At 41.8% G+C, this 15,822-nt stretch overlaps 1 protein-coding gene across 5 annotated transcripts in view; it reads right to left on the bottom strand.

Moving 5' to 3' along the window:
• Positions 1-15,822, bottom strand: part of DAB1 (DAB1, reelin adaptor protein) — a 124,106-nt gene that overhangs the window by 10,190 nt on the left and 98,094 nt on the right. For all 5 annotated transcript variants that reach the window (XM_021404377.1, XM_021404376.1, XM_021404381.1 and 2 more), the window contains 5 exons: positions 13,488-13,547; positions 5,786-5,842; positions 3,591-3,653; positions 2,389-2,497; positions 813-1,361 (listed from right to left, as the gene is read on the bottom strand). In XM_021404377.1, the coding sequence (XP_021260052.1) occupies positions 813-1,361; positions 2,389-2,497; positions 3,591-3,653; positions 5,786-5,842; positions 13,488-13,547 (838 nt within the window). The remainder of the gene's footprint in view (positions 1-812; positions 1,362-2,388; positions 2,498-3,590; positions 3,654-5,785; positions 5,843-13,487; positions 13,548-15,822) is intronic.

Genomic DNA, 15,822 nt, shown 5'->3' on the forward strand with positions numbered 1-15,822 from the left:
AAACAGAGATTAAGGTGACAGCAACAGAACATATATCTCTTCATTTGTTCAGAGAGACACAGCAGCACAAAATTTGCTCATGCTCTAGGGCCCTCAACTTATATTACCCCTGAAAACCATTTTCAGCACAGAGCTGTAAGATGTAAATTTAAACAGAGAAGTCATTATCGGTTCTGTAAGTTTGATTTCATTCAGTGGTTTCCAAATTAAGTTTGGCTGCATCTGGCTTATGTCTTTAGGAACCAAGGAGGCACCGCTACATCACATTAGGAATGTGTGAGTTGCCTGCCCTATGGCAGATAAGCAAAATATAAGGCCTCTGACTGGCCGCTGGTAAATGCCTCCTGAATTCCTTTCCAGCAATCTGCAAAATCCCCCATCTCCATGCTACGACCATGCTAAGCTCATTTTACAGCTGCTCAATGAATTTCCCCACATGTCCAACACATCAAGCAATTAGAATAAATACCCATCTCCTACTTTGTGCAAAGTATCCCTTGAATGGGATGCAGAAAAACCATTTGTAAGGTTGAATGTTACCGGCATTTTCCAACCAGCTGGCATGTTCCTAGCACAGAGCATATATTACTGTCTTATTAGCAATTATATTTCAGGCTGCAACTACTGGGGCTGTTGATTTCAATGGTCTCTGTAACGCTTTTCTTTATGGCTGGAACGCATTTAACAAGCCAGACCATGCATGAAGGTTCTCAGTCCACATCTGTGTTGCAATTTACTATGTGAAAAGTTAAATGCTTCGAGGAGCAGTCACATTTGAGGGAAGTTATGGCAGAAATGATATGAATACTCACGTGAGTTTGTTGATGGTGTCGTGGAAGTCACAGGAGTCAAATTTAACTGAGAGATGTCAAAGTCATCACAATCATCTGCTTCCTGTGCCATCCCAACTTTGTTAAAGTAACTTGAGAAGGCCTCTGAGGTACAACTGAGGGAAGGCTGATCTGGTTTTCTTGATGGCACTGGTGGAGGCTGAGCCATCTGGAAATCTTTAAACATTTCTTTTCCCATTTTCTGTCTGGGCCTGTCTGTCTGTGGACTTGATCTGTTGGAATCGCTTGTGGGTGGAACAGTAGCTATAGGAGCAATGGTACCTTGAAACATGGCTGCTTGTAAAGGCAAAACAGTTTGTGTTGGCATGAAGGCAGTTGGTTGGAACTGACCAGCTACAGACGGCCACGGCTGCTGGGCAGGAGGAAAAATACCGGGTTGGCCCCACGCTATCGGCTGTCCTCCCTGCATCACCTGAGCAACTGGAGGCTGAGCACCCATGGCCAACTGCTGTTGAACAAGTGGTTGCTGTCCCCAGAATGAGGGCAAAACAGCTCCCATGGCAACATAACCTTCAAAGGATAAGGAAAGCAGAAAAATAAAAATTCCAGCAACGTCAAGAGCATGCAGAAAAGGCCACACAATAAATCAGAAATATGCAAGCTACATTAGTGATCCTAGAGCTTCAACTTTTCTTTAAAAAGAAAACAGAAAGGCATGTTTGAATTCACATTACTAAGCAAACAATTCTACACAAAAACATAGGTTGGTGTATATTGACCATAATCCTTCTCCTTTTCTGAACAAAATGCTCTTCTCTTCTTTCTCTGTGACTACTCGCACGTGTCTGTGAAGATATCTGCATGGACCTCAGCCATGTGCCACAACCAAAATCTAAGTAAAGTTTCAGTGTCTGATTTTAAGTGGACCTTGCTAGGCAAAAAAACCCAACTTTGTGATTCCGAATTAATGAGCGTTGAAAGCAGGAACAGTAGCTCAGATACATGTGGTATTTTAATAGGTGGCTATGATAGATTCTCCAGGTGTCCTTCTATCCCACACCCACTGTCACCTCATCTAAGCAGCGAGGGTTTTCACCTGACATCATCCCCAGACACTTCACCATCTGCATAACCTTTCTGAGATGCGGTGGCTAATCTGATACTGCAACACAGCCCATCTGATAAGGAGTTAACCAATTAGGAAGTCACTGTTGAATGATTCAAGGCACTCCTCTTTCTTTTTCTTCCTAAGTGGAGTTGAGTGCCGTTCTTGCAGTGCTCTGTGCATCCCAGGGAGAAATCAAAACCATATTCCTTGCATGTCTCTGCAGAATGTTACATAGTATGTTATGGCATGTTATTCAGATGGCTAAACTGTGGTTGAACTTCCAGTGATGTTTTTGGGTTTTGGTTTTAATAATGTTGGTAAATTCACAACCATGTATTCCTGGCTTGTTAAAGACTTGTTTTGCCTTGCCTCAAAATCAATCCCACTTCCACTGGATGAAACCAGTGCCCTGAGGACTGAAATGCAAGCCTGAGCTGAGAACTGATGACCAAAGTAGAGTCAAACCCATATCTGTAGTAGATTTCTTACCTGAGGGTACGGCAGCAGTGCTGAAAGGTACAGAACCAAACATGTCTGTACTAGCAGGAAGTGACTGGGATGAAGATGGGATAAAGGCATCACCTGGAGTAGCAGGAGTCTGCAATGGGACAGAAATAAAATGAAACAATACATATCAGCTGCAGCATATATTCGCTGTCGCCCCTCTGAAGCTCACAGTTTTAGAGAGGAGAAAGAAAAAAGAATGGAAAAATGTAGAAGGAGAGAAGCGATAGAAATAAAGAGTATTAGAATGTGCTGGAGACAGGAGAATATTAGAGAGAATTTGTACCAGAAGAAAATAAAAATAAGCTTGTCTGGACTGTATCACTTGCAAATATCAACATATAGACTTGTGATTCTAGCCATTAGGTGACAACCAGTACAAGCTATAGACTTAGGCCTTAATGTAAAAAAACAGTAAGGGTAGATGAAGTATCTGCAAGATATAACAATGCTTCCAATTAACCAATAGGACCAGAGCCATAGGTCCACATTAAAGGAGAAACACAATCTAACCAAGCAAGCTAAGGGCGAGGAGACAGGACTTTGAGTATCTAGTTCCAGATGTGCTCCAGAATACCTTGGAGATCTGAGCCTGGTAACTTCAGAGCACCTCCATTTTCTCAGTATATTCACACTCCCCTACAGCTTAACGTAAGGTTCAAAAAAGTAATAGGAAAATGACAGTGTTTTCATCCTATGATGCAAAAAAGCCTGTTGAAAACGTTTTCATTCCTCTCAAAACACATCAGCCCTCTCTCTCTTTACTCTTTTGTCTTCTTTTAACAGCAGTTCTGGGCTATGTGCTTGGTGGAACCATGGAGTTGTGATATATCAGCTGAAACTGGATCTTGCTGCAGCACAGCAGAGAGACAGGGAGCTCAAGACAGAGAGCAGTGAAGCATGCAGCTCTGATAAACACCAGGGAAGGAGATCTGCAGTTCAGATTATATCTTACGTGACACCTAGCCCTATATCAGATAAATAAAAATTGAAGATATTTTTGCACTTCTTCAAGAACCAGTGATTCCACATTCAATTTGCTTCACTTTTATTTTCTTGGAACATAAAAACTGCTTTGAAATCCTCCCCACTGCAATGGCCAATGACCTGAATTGTAAACGTGCTCCATAAACGTGCTGAAAATAGGAAGTAGAAAAAGACACCGTCCAGTTTCCCTGGATACTTACTGGGGGAGAGGTTACATCAGGAGGAGTGGACATGTCCCCAAAAAGCTCTAGTTGGGTAACAGCCTGTAAAGATAAAAAAAATAACATTGCCATTTATCTTTTGAGGAAAAGAAAGTGCAAGTTAATTCACAACAACTCGTAAAGTTAACTAGTAACAGCTATCAATATAAAGCCAAAAGAGCCATGTAGGCTACAAATGTCTAGTTCCATATAGAAGAAACACATGGACTCGAGCTGTGGGATTTTTATATTGCCCATGGACCTAACTAGATGGCAGCTGATGCTAAAAAATGATACTATGGGGAACTCTCCTCCCCAAAAAACGAATGAAGCGTGAAAAAACTACTCTGAATGGGACTGGATGCATTACTGCTCTGCCCTTAACATCAGTGAAAACCAAGCACAATTTACAGCCAGCTCTGTTCCCTGGCTCCTTTTCTAAATCCCCAAATCAAGGTCTTAAAACACGGCAGCAGACTGTGGAAGTGACAGAAGGATACAGAAGGGAAGGACTTTCAGAGTGCTGCCTGATTTCCCCTTGCCCATGGGACAGGTGTGACCTGGATAAGTGGACTTGAAGGAGGATGCACAACTGGGTTATCATAAGTTTGTAACTCTACATATAACTCATATTGGAAGTGTTTTCTAAGGGCATCTTTCATTTTGATCTCGAAATAGGTCACCTGTACAAGTCTCACGTAACTGGACCAGAGGGGAAGAAGCACTTTCATAACAAGGAGCACCTTGACTGGCTGCATAATCAAACCTCTGTCACACATTCTGGAATAAAATTGCTCTCCTCTATCCAATACCTCACTCTGCCAAATGACCGGGATGAAAGTCCTCATATTTTAACTGGAAATTAGAGTAAGATATTAATTAAGGTTAATACAGCAATCTGAAGGACCCCTATAGGGATATAACGCTCAGAGAGGCTCCACTTTCAAAGGGTCAATTTCAGGACAGCCTGATTCCAGCAGTCATCCTCTGGCCATTATTCTAACGAACACTGCTGATTAAGGTAATGGGAGAGCTACAGAATGTGGCCAGTCTTTACAATTAGAAAGAAGAAGCTCATGGCTGAACCACAAGGACAGAAATAACCACAGGGTCTGTGCATGCTCACGCTGAGATCTGGGTGGAAGGCAGCAGAAGCAGTGGCACATCTAGGGATGTCCCCTGTGGCTGGGTGCTCTCCCCCCATATCAGCTCAGCTGGAGTCCAGGGCCACCAAACCTCAGAGCTCCATGGGAAACCTAAATCCACCTACAGTCCTTACTGGGATGGTTATACAGGAATGCCATGGTGGCAGCTCAAGGACTACTTCTCCACCACCTTTCTTCTGCTTATGGGCTTTCCTTCTCCCCTGCACTGTACTCAATCATACCCACACATATGGGAAGCCAGAACACTTGGTCTAAATGAGGTTAAGTGGCAATATTGACTTGGTTCTTCGAATCTCTTCTCAGCTCTCTGCAGCCTCCTTTCACATACACTTGATATTAACTTGAGTCTTGACCTGCAAATCTAGCCCACACCACCCTTCCACTAACCACCACTCTAGCTGATCAGTCTTCCCAGCTTTACAGCCTAATAAAGGGGAAAAAATCACCCAAATATTTTTTTCCCCCACTCTTTTATTATAAATACTCTTTTAAGAAATAAGACTATCTATCAATATATAATAGTTTCAAAGGTTTGTACATTTCTGCAATCCAACCTCTGCTCCCACTTACAAAAGCAATGCTACAATCAGTTTCACCTGGAATCTATACAGCAGCTTGGATAACTCTCAGCTTTATGTCTAAAAATGTACCTAGGGATGAATTATTTCATGTTTTCTCACATTATACCATATATTAAATAGATTACATTGCTTTAGTGATAGAACAATATATTTTTTTCATATGAGCCTATATATCCCAGTAAGTATCCACGTGGAAATGGAAAAAGGAATAAGGAAGAAAATCTATGTTTTCTTCAGGGCACACCAATTCTAGAGAGTATGACCAAAATCCTGCTTGAAGTACTGTAAAAAAGACCACAAAAAGCCCGATCTTTTTTAAATTATTCACATCTGATATTAGCCATGTTCCAGCAAAGTTAATCCCAAGCGAAACATTTTCAAATGGCACTATTCCTACAGCTGATTTCATCTATATTTCCTTAAAACATTTGTAGTGTCACAACCTTACCTGAGTGACTGAACCAAGATTTTCATCAATGTCCAGCAATAAGTTTCCATTCTCCAGCTGTAAAGCATGATTTATGAAATGAAATGAATGATTTATGAAAATGACATGAATTTCTGAGCATGAAAATGATAACCTCCATAATTACTGACTCTACCATTGAAATGAAAACCCTTTCCATCTTGCAGTGACTACAGATACGAAATCACACAGTCAAAACGAGTTTAAATGCTGCAAGATGGGGGACAAGCACAATCGATCTGCGCTAAATCTTCCAATAGATACAACAATGCCAATGCTTGCATCCTAACTATTTACTTTGCCAGATTTTTTTTACTTCAATTAGCATACGCAGCGGAGTCTGGTTCTGATGACATTAATGGAACTTTTCAGTGGTTTGGGGGAAGGAAGGAATTAATACGCTCTACCCACTGACGTATTTAAGGCAAATCACAACCTAAGTGCCTTCAGAATGCTGAATTTCAGACAACACGCATCAAGGTATTAGACACCTTTCTTAAGAAAGAAACTTCACAGTCAATCCCCGAAAATCAAACATTAGGTCACTGAGAAGTTTCCTAGGAATTGCCATCCCGTAATTTCAAAATGAGCCAATAAAGCCTTAGAAATGGCTCAGAATGTCCCCCCAGTGCCTCATCGCAACCCTCGGTGGCTCTGGGAATGCAGCGGGGATGCAGCATGCATGCAGCAGGATTGGGCTGCTGGAAATTCCCATCCATGCTGCAGTGAGACGCTGCAGAACGCATGTGCCCCATTACCAGGTGGAGCCGCATCTCCCATCGGCAGGGATGGGATAGGGTGGCTTTGGGGTCCCTTCCAGCCCAAACCATTGCATGGTTCTGTGATGATATTAAACAACCAGGAGCCTGGTAAGACACTCCAGCCCTTGATCTTGCAGTCCATGGGTTCCTCTGGAGTTTCTCTCCTTCATTACCCAAAAACATGTCTCCTTAACACAAGCATACCCCTGCCGCCATCCGCGCAGCGCGAGGCGGAGGAGCGAGCATTAATCCTTGTATCTGGGCGACACGAAACCTGTAATGAAAGCTCCATCTTCCCATACAGGCGTGTGAGACATACTGTAAATCTTCTAAACACGAGCTATGCAAATCTGGCTTCTTAAAGCAGCAGCAAGCTTTTTAAAGCGCTCCAGCCAGTAATGAAATTCCTCGTGACACTTTTCACTGTTCAGTAAAGAAAAACATATAATCCAAGAGCTGGGAAAAAAAACAACACAGGAGTAAAGAAGCGGTAAGAGATAAGTGAACTGCAGGTTTCATAAACCTGAACCAAAAACGATCCACCTCCACTGCAGTATCCCCTCTGATTGGCAAGTACTCTGAAAAACAGCTTTTTCTAAGCAATGTTTGGAGTTTAAAAGGGAAATCTGAGAGTGGGAAGCATCTTTTTTTAGTTTCAGTTCTACATCTGCAAGAGCCAGAATAGTCGACTTCCTCACTTGGCCTGGTTTTACCAAAGGCAATGGATCAGCAATGACTTACGGAAGGAAAAGACCTGATTAATATTGCTGGACTTTTGCAGATGAGATGATAAAAGCAGTCTCATGAAGCGTGGCTCTGAAATCCCAGAGAATGAAGCAACGATGGTGCTCAAAAATAAATAAATAACTAAATACCCACAGTAATTATCTTGCACTCTGATACAGATCTCAGCAAGTTAAAAAGAGTATGTAGGATACTAAATATAGTGATTAACCAGCAATTAGCAATTAACCTTTGAGCTGGGTATTAGCTATTCAGATCTTCTCACAGCAGAGGGATTTGCACACATTTCCTGCCCTCCACTTGGCCCAGCAGATAACAGAGGGATCGCCCGGCCACGCTGCTGCTCTGTGCTTCTGATCCCAACATGCATTTCACATGGAAAGTTTAATGACAAGAATGGTTAATATCAATCCTGATGATATTTTTTTTCTCATTTTAGTTGCAAGTGTAAATATTTTGGCTATATCAAGTATTTTTTTTCTGATGGTTCAAATCACTGTTCTAGGTCATCAAGGCTTCAGCTATTTGCACATCTTTATACACAAGGAATGCTGATACTACACGAGCTCCATGAGCTGCAAGCAGCTTGCTAATTAACTACAACTCATTCTAAAAAACACAATTACAACTCTAACAAAGGAGCACGGCAGAACTGTGACTAAACCAATAATCAGTGAAACTGCAGCCAGTAGGTTGGGACCCACTGAACATATCCAACAGGCACACTGTTATCCCACAAAACTGCTGCGGGATTAATGAAGCAACATGATAACTCAACAAAGAAGTGCTCCTGATTACAGAAAACACGCTGACGAACTGTCTCACTGCTGCTCCATAGCCTCCTGCAAATTAAGGATCTATTGATGTGATCAAAACATACACTTACTCATTTGTTTATTTTCTCTCTTTCCATTTCAAGGGAACGTAACTCTGAATTCGCTGTGTACCTCAGGTATTTCCCTTTATAGGAAATGGTATTGAAAATGCTTCAATTTTGTTTTCTCCTCCAGATGGTAATAAATCACAAGTCCAAAGGGTGATGCCAGCCTGTAGCACTGCCAGTGGCACGTTTATCATTTATTTCCACTGCTTGAGTTCTATGAGCACCATTCCCTGGGATGTGCCACGCAACCCGAACACACGGCGCAGAGCTTGGATGAATGCCTGCCTATCTACCCTGAATTGTGGAACAAACTGTGGAATTGTTCTGTAGGAGGCGTAGGGTTTAGGATCACAATCTGAGAATGGCACCCAGCGAGGTTAGGGGTGCCCCCTCCCTGGAAGCACTCAAGGCCAGGCTGGATGGGGCTGTGAGCAACCTTGTCCTGTGGGAGGTGTCCCTGTCTATAGCAGTTGGAATGAGATGATGTCTAAGGTCCCTTCCAACCCAAACCATTCTATGATTCTGTAATCTTACAAATGCAGGAAGGGGAAGCACGCTAGCAGGCTTTAAATGGATTCATTCTAATATCTAACCATGTAGACTGTGGGAAAAAATCAGACTTTATTCAGACTAATAGTTTTTTGAATGTTCTTGCTGTACCGTACAATGCAAAAACAATTTTCAAGGATCAGCTGAAATATCCCTAACTTCGAGTTTAGCTGTTATATAAGCTGTATACACAATACATTTGAAGAAATAATCACTTTATGTTACAGATGCTATAAACAGGAGTAGGGAGGAGGACCTGGTTTCTGCTTTCTGGGCCATGAGAATTTTTATTAAGGCGTAAAATGCAAAATATCTCCAGCAGAAATTGCTTGGGAAAGAAAATAAATAGCAATACAAAACCAAACAGAAAAATACAGAGATTTAGCTCTTGTGGCACTTGATTGGGGAACTAACGTCCAACTGCACCCAATAACCACTAGTTTATGGCTGTGATCTCTGTGAGACGACTGCTGGAGGCTGGTTTCTCTGCTGGAAAAGAGATGTGGTTTGAACTAAGTCTCAGACCAGGATGCTAACCTCATCTGCAGCTGAACAGTTTGCCAGGGAAAATTCAGGTGTTTGAGGTCTTTTTCTGTGGATCCACTCCCATTACCAGCTGCAATGTTGCTTGTGCCAGTGCCGGGTGAGGGAAAAAGGCTTGTACTTCCATTCTGCACTGGCATAAACATGTACAAACTACAAAAGAGTAGAAGATAAGGCCCACGGGTCTTGCTAAAATGAATGAAAAACCACCCTGAAAAATCTCAGTGACCCTTAATAATGTGGAAATATTAAAAATACAGATAATTACAGACCTTGATTGGCACCTAATGCCAACTCCACACATCTCAGTGTATCCAGTGCTGCACAAAATCAGAATTGTCAATGTCACGACTACTCCAAAGATATGTATGCATACCCACTTCTACAAATGCCTTCCAAAACATCACAGAAACTCACACCACAAAACATTATCCTAACAAAATAATGTATTTTCAAACGTTGCCACTGTTAGCTGTGCCTGATAAAAATCCATGCCCGATGTTAAGCCTTGGACTTGGGATTGGGCTGAATGCAGCTAAGTCAGGCATTTGACCACAGGAGTCCTTCAGCAAAGGTAAGCAGAAAGGGAAGGCTTCACAGCCACAGATGGCCAGAGGTTGGGTCTGCGCACTCTCTTTCTTCTCCTGTATTAGAATTGAATCCCAAAAGCCTAACACTGATGGCAGAGGCTGAAGTCAGCATCACCAGTCTGCAAAGTAAAGCTGCTGATGCAAACTCATGGGAAAGGCGTGGTTACAAAACTTATCTCCACACCAACTGCCACTGAAAAAAGTCACTTCTTGGAGGACCAGAGTCATCTGGGAAGCTGCTCTGAGCTGCCCTATTGCCAGACATTTTAGATGCCATTACTCCAGGGCCCACAGGGCCAGACCTTCTGTGTGAGCTGCTGGAGATGGCGTGCCCACACCTTCCAGATGACTCCAGGCATGCTTCTTTTGATACAGGATCTGAAAAATCTGCAAATGGCACCGTGTTCCTAGCCAGAAATAAAACAGCTCTCCCAAACACAGCTCCCCATTTTGGCAGGAGGGCCAGGCAGACCTTGTGGCCCCAAGACCTGAGTGGGCTCTGGTCCAGCCCAGCTTCATCTGGAACCAGGGGTCACGGTGAGCATCCCCCTGTGTAGGGCTGGTGGCCCTCCCATGCCTTCTCCCTGTGACAGCCAACTACTCCCTGCCCAATCCATGCTCACTTGGGAATATTTCCCATATAGATGGCACAACTAAATGGCTGCCTGCACCATGATGTATCAGCTATAATGCTTTGAATCTTTATACAGCAGTAAGACGAGTTGTTTGAAAGCCTTCATAAAATGGTAAGCAGAGAGTGTAGACATTTTGATGAGAAGGTTTTATTGTGATGTGACTGACAGTCTCAGTGAAAGGTATTTACAGTCTGAGTCTTACTACTAAAAACACCATGACAGGTAGAACTTGATGTGTATGTATAAAGGCGAGACGATGGGAAATTACGACAAAAAGAGCTCATTAAACATTTCACTTTTTTAGAACAGTTAATTTCCCTTACAGAACTACAATTTCTAAGCGGAGCATGTACTACTTAACACAAGCTCTTTGGGGTAAGCTTGCTTTCTTTGTCTGCTTGACGTCTACCCCCACTGAATTGAGAATATGAGAATTTGTCTAAGGAAGGAACAAAGAGGAAATGAGAACGAGTACAAGAAGAGAGAGTTGATACAGAGGAAGGGAGATAGAGACACAGGGAGGAAACTGGGCTCTGCAAGAAGGGTGTGCTTGGAGCTGAGCTGTGTGCTGCCTTTTACATTCAACATTATGGTAGAACACATCCCACCTAAGCATAACTATCCAAAAGTCAGTTCCTTATCATTCCTTCACATCCTTTAAAGCTCCTCCACAGCCACAAGAGAATGACAGCTGGACATATCTGGACATACACTCCCCTCCACTTGAGAGGGACAACTCACAAGACAGGAGGACATTGCTCAAGGTGCCTATTTCTCTCCTCTTCACAGAGAGCCAAAGGTGGAGGGCATGAAGATGACCAGCCCCATGTCCCCACCTTGATGTGCTGAGGCTAGGGATCATTTGCCTGAGAACACATCAGAGGAAAACAACCCCAAGATGGAAAATCGATCTCTATCTAGGGAACGTGGGCAATTCAGCTTGAACTCGAGCAAAACTTGCTGCATTTTTATTAAGTGTTGTATTTATTGTCAGGAGAGAGAATTCATGGTGCCTGAAACCTATTAGGAGCTACAAAAAGTTTCTCTCTTCTCTCATCCATTACGAAATTAATGAAAGCAAGACCTCCTAATAAAGAAAGTGTCCTTATAAGCTTAAACCAGGTAGATGAGCTAGATTATTTGCCCTCAGATTGAATTTTAGAGGTTTATATAATAAGGACAGCTATAAATTGAAAAAAAATTATGGCAAGTGTCTCAATGACAGAGAGTCTCACACATGGAAGGGTGAGCAATAAATCAGATGGGCAGTGGAATATTAAATTGCTAATTTTAAGAGCGATCGCTGCTTTTCTTTTCTTTCTTTTTTTTTTTAATACACGTTACTATGAAAAGGTGAAATAAAATCTCCGCTATGAGTTTCTCCCTCTTCCCTTTTTTCTTTTTTTTCCCCTTATAAATTAAAGTAGATAACTTGTTTGGAGGAAGAGGTCCAACCAGCTTAAATATAACCATGAAATAACAACAAATTAAGCCTGCAACATGCTCCATAGAGATGACACATTTAATACATCTGATGATTACAGAGTCGCTTCCATATACCTTATATCTCACAGCTACGCTCTTTACCAGGACAGTCTAATACCAAAGTGTCTGCAGGCATGATTGCAAGTGTACAGTACACAGTCATACTGCAATGACCTAAATTACAGACTATACCCAGAGTAAATCTGAAACATCACTGAAGGAATAATAAAAAAGTCACAGGAAACGTACAGAGGAAAAATTCTAACACTGAGCTACGTGAGAAATGAGTGAAAAATCTACAGCTATTCCTGGTCCACAAATACCTTTAATTAGCTATGCAACGTGAGTTATCTTCCAACATTTTCCCAGCCAACAAGATGATGGCTCCCTCCTCCTAGTGGATTATCATGAAATATTTATGGGAAGTTTTGTTTGTTTGTGCAAACCTCAGAAGTGTCACAATTCAGACCCCCATCCAACCCCTCCCTAGCATTTATCTTTTTTATTTGGCATCTCAGTCTCTGTGCTCAGCCCAAGCTGTGCAATTTACCACATCCTTGTGTGAAATGAGCCCCTCTCTTTCCCTCTCCTGAACACAGGCATTTTTGCCATGCTTACAGCAGACTGAAATCTTGACCTTTTCCTCCGTTTTTTCACACACAGATCCTCAGAAATATGTATTTTCTGTGTAGCCAACACAATCAAACATTTTATCAAGATATTGTTTCATTTACACAAATGTATACGAAACAACACAACCCACCCTACAGCAAATGTATGTTTTGTTGCTAAGGCATCTGTCATACCACTTTTCTCACCAGCTTGTTACCATTCCTTATACATTCAGAGGATAAATGTTTCACCACTTCTAGATGCTCATATGCAGAAAGGGAATGGTGCCATTTGGATAGAACAGCGTATTACCCCTCCGTTCTGAGCAAAATCAACTGTCCATGCAAGGCATAGAACAGAAAGAATTCAGTCTACCATCCCTATTGAAACTCAACCTGTTACATACTTCAAGCACTACAGAAATAACACAGCTATTTGAGAGGAAATCTCAGGGAGAGCATGGGGAGAAAACACAGCCACGTCCACTTGGCATGTGCTATGTGACTGCAGCAATGACAAAGGGTGATGAGCCTTGTATAGCTTTGGGTAATGGAAAAACTACTCTGATCCAAGCAGCAAAAAATCATGCATTAACATGCAGAAGGCTCATTGTCGACTCTTAAACAGACACCACTTTTTAAAACGGTGACTTGCATAAGAATCAACCAGAAAATACAAACAGGAGGAGATTTAAGTAATGAATGAGATGGATATATGTGACAGTACCATCCTGGTTACTTTTAAACAACCCAACAGTAGTAGATTGCTAATGAAATTCACATCCTAAAGGATGTAGCAAACATTACACACAACAATAAAAGTCACAGAAGCTAAGAAACATACCTTCTTCCCGCCCTGAATATAAATAGTAAAGATACTTACACTTACAGGTTGACTTTTTGGCACATCATAAACACCTTCCTTCTTTTGGCTGGTAGGAACCTGCAACAGCAAACAGACATTACGGTCATTCTTCCAGCAGGTTTTATGAAAAGTTGAAGTCTGCAACTGCTATTTAAATACAAGGTAGTTGTTTTAGGATGGCATCCTTAACATTCAAGCAGCAATGTTAATGAAGATGGCACTGAAGAAATAGAACATCTACCTGAATTTTTAAAAACCTAAAACTCAGTAGTGCTCAGAGATGAGATTTTCATTCTCAGTTTAGTCCAGCTGCATGAAATTCAGGTGCATTTGGATCTCTTTCGTACTAGAGTGGTTGCTTAATCATTTTACTTGGGAGTTAGAAGATGCACATGGAAGTTATGATCAGACCAGAATGTCATCTTCCTCTGTAAAAGAGATCCAGAGCAGCACTGCAATCAGAGAGAGATGTTCGGCCTATGGCATTTGATTTCTTCCTTCCAATTCATTTAATGATCTAAGTCAAGTGAAGCCAAAACGTGTATCCCTGCAGTGATTGTGTCCCATGGGTTGCTCTAAGTGATGGCTGGGTGCAATTCCTCAATTCTGTCAAGAATTATGGCCCGTCAGGGTGTGAGGCTGCACAGCCACTCACAGCCAGGGAGCTGGAGTCAAGAGCCTCTCTTGTGGGTAGGGACGATGATGATACAATTAAATGAACTAAGTGAGTCAACAGTCATAATTTACACCTTGGGCACTTAAATCCTACTCATGTGAATTCATTTGCTCTGTAATACTGGGCTTAGCACGCCTAAGGACTGCTGTTTTACATATTTACAATTTGCGATTGTATTTCTTCTCCTTCCTAAAAGCACTAAATGCCTATTGTAAATGACACAAGCTTGAAGAACAGCAAAAAAACAGAGGCTCTAAATAGACACACACGCTCCAAGTAAATCGGGGCTGCTTTTCCTCTGAACAAAGGCACTCACTCTAAGGTTACAATTCAAACATTTATGAAATCTCATAGGTTAACAGCAGAAGTAATCTTACACATTTGACAAAGTGACTACCCTTTTGTTTTCTAAGACAATAAATATCTTGGAGTTCTGATGTGAGAGTAGGTCTATTTTAGGGAAAGCTGAAGGAACTACGTATTCACCGAGCTGCATAATCATTTCTTAGCTTGTATCCTATACCCAAAGGACTCTATGGTTCTAGCATCCGCATGCTCACATTTAAGTGTTGAAACTTTAACATGGTGCACTTGCAAGAAGCTTTTCAAGAGCAATCAAGAGGCATAAATACAGAACCTCTCACAGAAACAGAACTCAACTTGCTATCATAAGCACGTTTTTAAGACTTCTTTTCTACTCCCATCCCAGGAATGACTTGTTTCCCTTGGTTTTCTGAAAGCACTGGTCTTCCCCACTAAAGCCATGAATCATATGAGGTATGCGAGACTGGTGAGAATGGAACAATTCAGTCTAATAGAAAAAAGTCTCTCTTCACAGACTGGTAGGCGACTGTGCAAAACCATGAATACTCTATTTCATAAGTTACTGGAATGTTTAGTGTTCCTTGAAGAGAGGACAAATGCTGTGAGATTAACTGTTCATAAACTATAACCAGCATGGCATTTTTATTTTCTCCCTGGAAAGCTTCCCCTCCAGTCATTCTCTTCCTCCTCTCAGCTCTTCCTGCTTTCTTCTTTGCTTGGCCATCTCAGTGCAGTGCTAGAAGCACCAGTGCTGCCGACAGCTCTGCCTCTAGGACAGGTTGCAAACCAGTTTGATGAACTTGCATCTTACAGGAACATGAGCACCACACCTCAGAACCCTGGTCTTAGATTGTCAGATCCTTCCAGCACAGAACTTGCCGCTCCACAGACAGCAGTGCTCAACACACACGATACAAAAATACCTAGCAAAATCTCATCCTCATCTTGCTATTATAAAACTGACAGGCAAAGAGATGCCATTAAGAAACCTGACACTAGGTGAGAGGACAGGTGGATGCTGTGATCAATTCGAGCTCAGTGATTAATTCTTGATGGTTGCCTTGATGACCTTGAAGGTCTTTTCCAACTTAAATGATTCTAACTAATACATTATGTAGACAGACAGTATTACAAGAGCAAACAGATGTAGCTTTATGGGATAATGTATCAAAGAAAGGTGATAGACAGAGAGGGAAAAAAGAAAGTGGTGACCTCTACTACATTAAACAAAATTAGATTTTATCACACTCAGTATTTATCTTCCACCTTCAGCTACTCATTGGGTAGGAGTCTCCTCTACCATGAGAGAGTTGAACTTTTTGAGTACCAGCTCTTGGTTTCAAAAACAGGGCA

The sequence above is a fragment of the Numida meleagris genome, chromosome 7 (genome assembly GCF_002078875.1).
Source record: "Numida meleagris isolate 19003 breed g44 Domestic line chromosome 7, NumMel1.0, whole genome shotgun sequence".
Lineage (NCBI taxonomy): Eukaryota > Metazoa > Chordata > Aves > Galliformes > Numididae > Numida > Numida meleagris.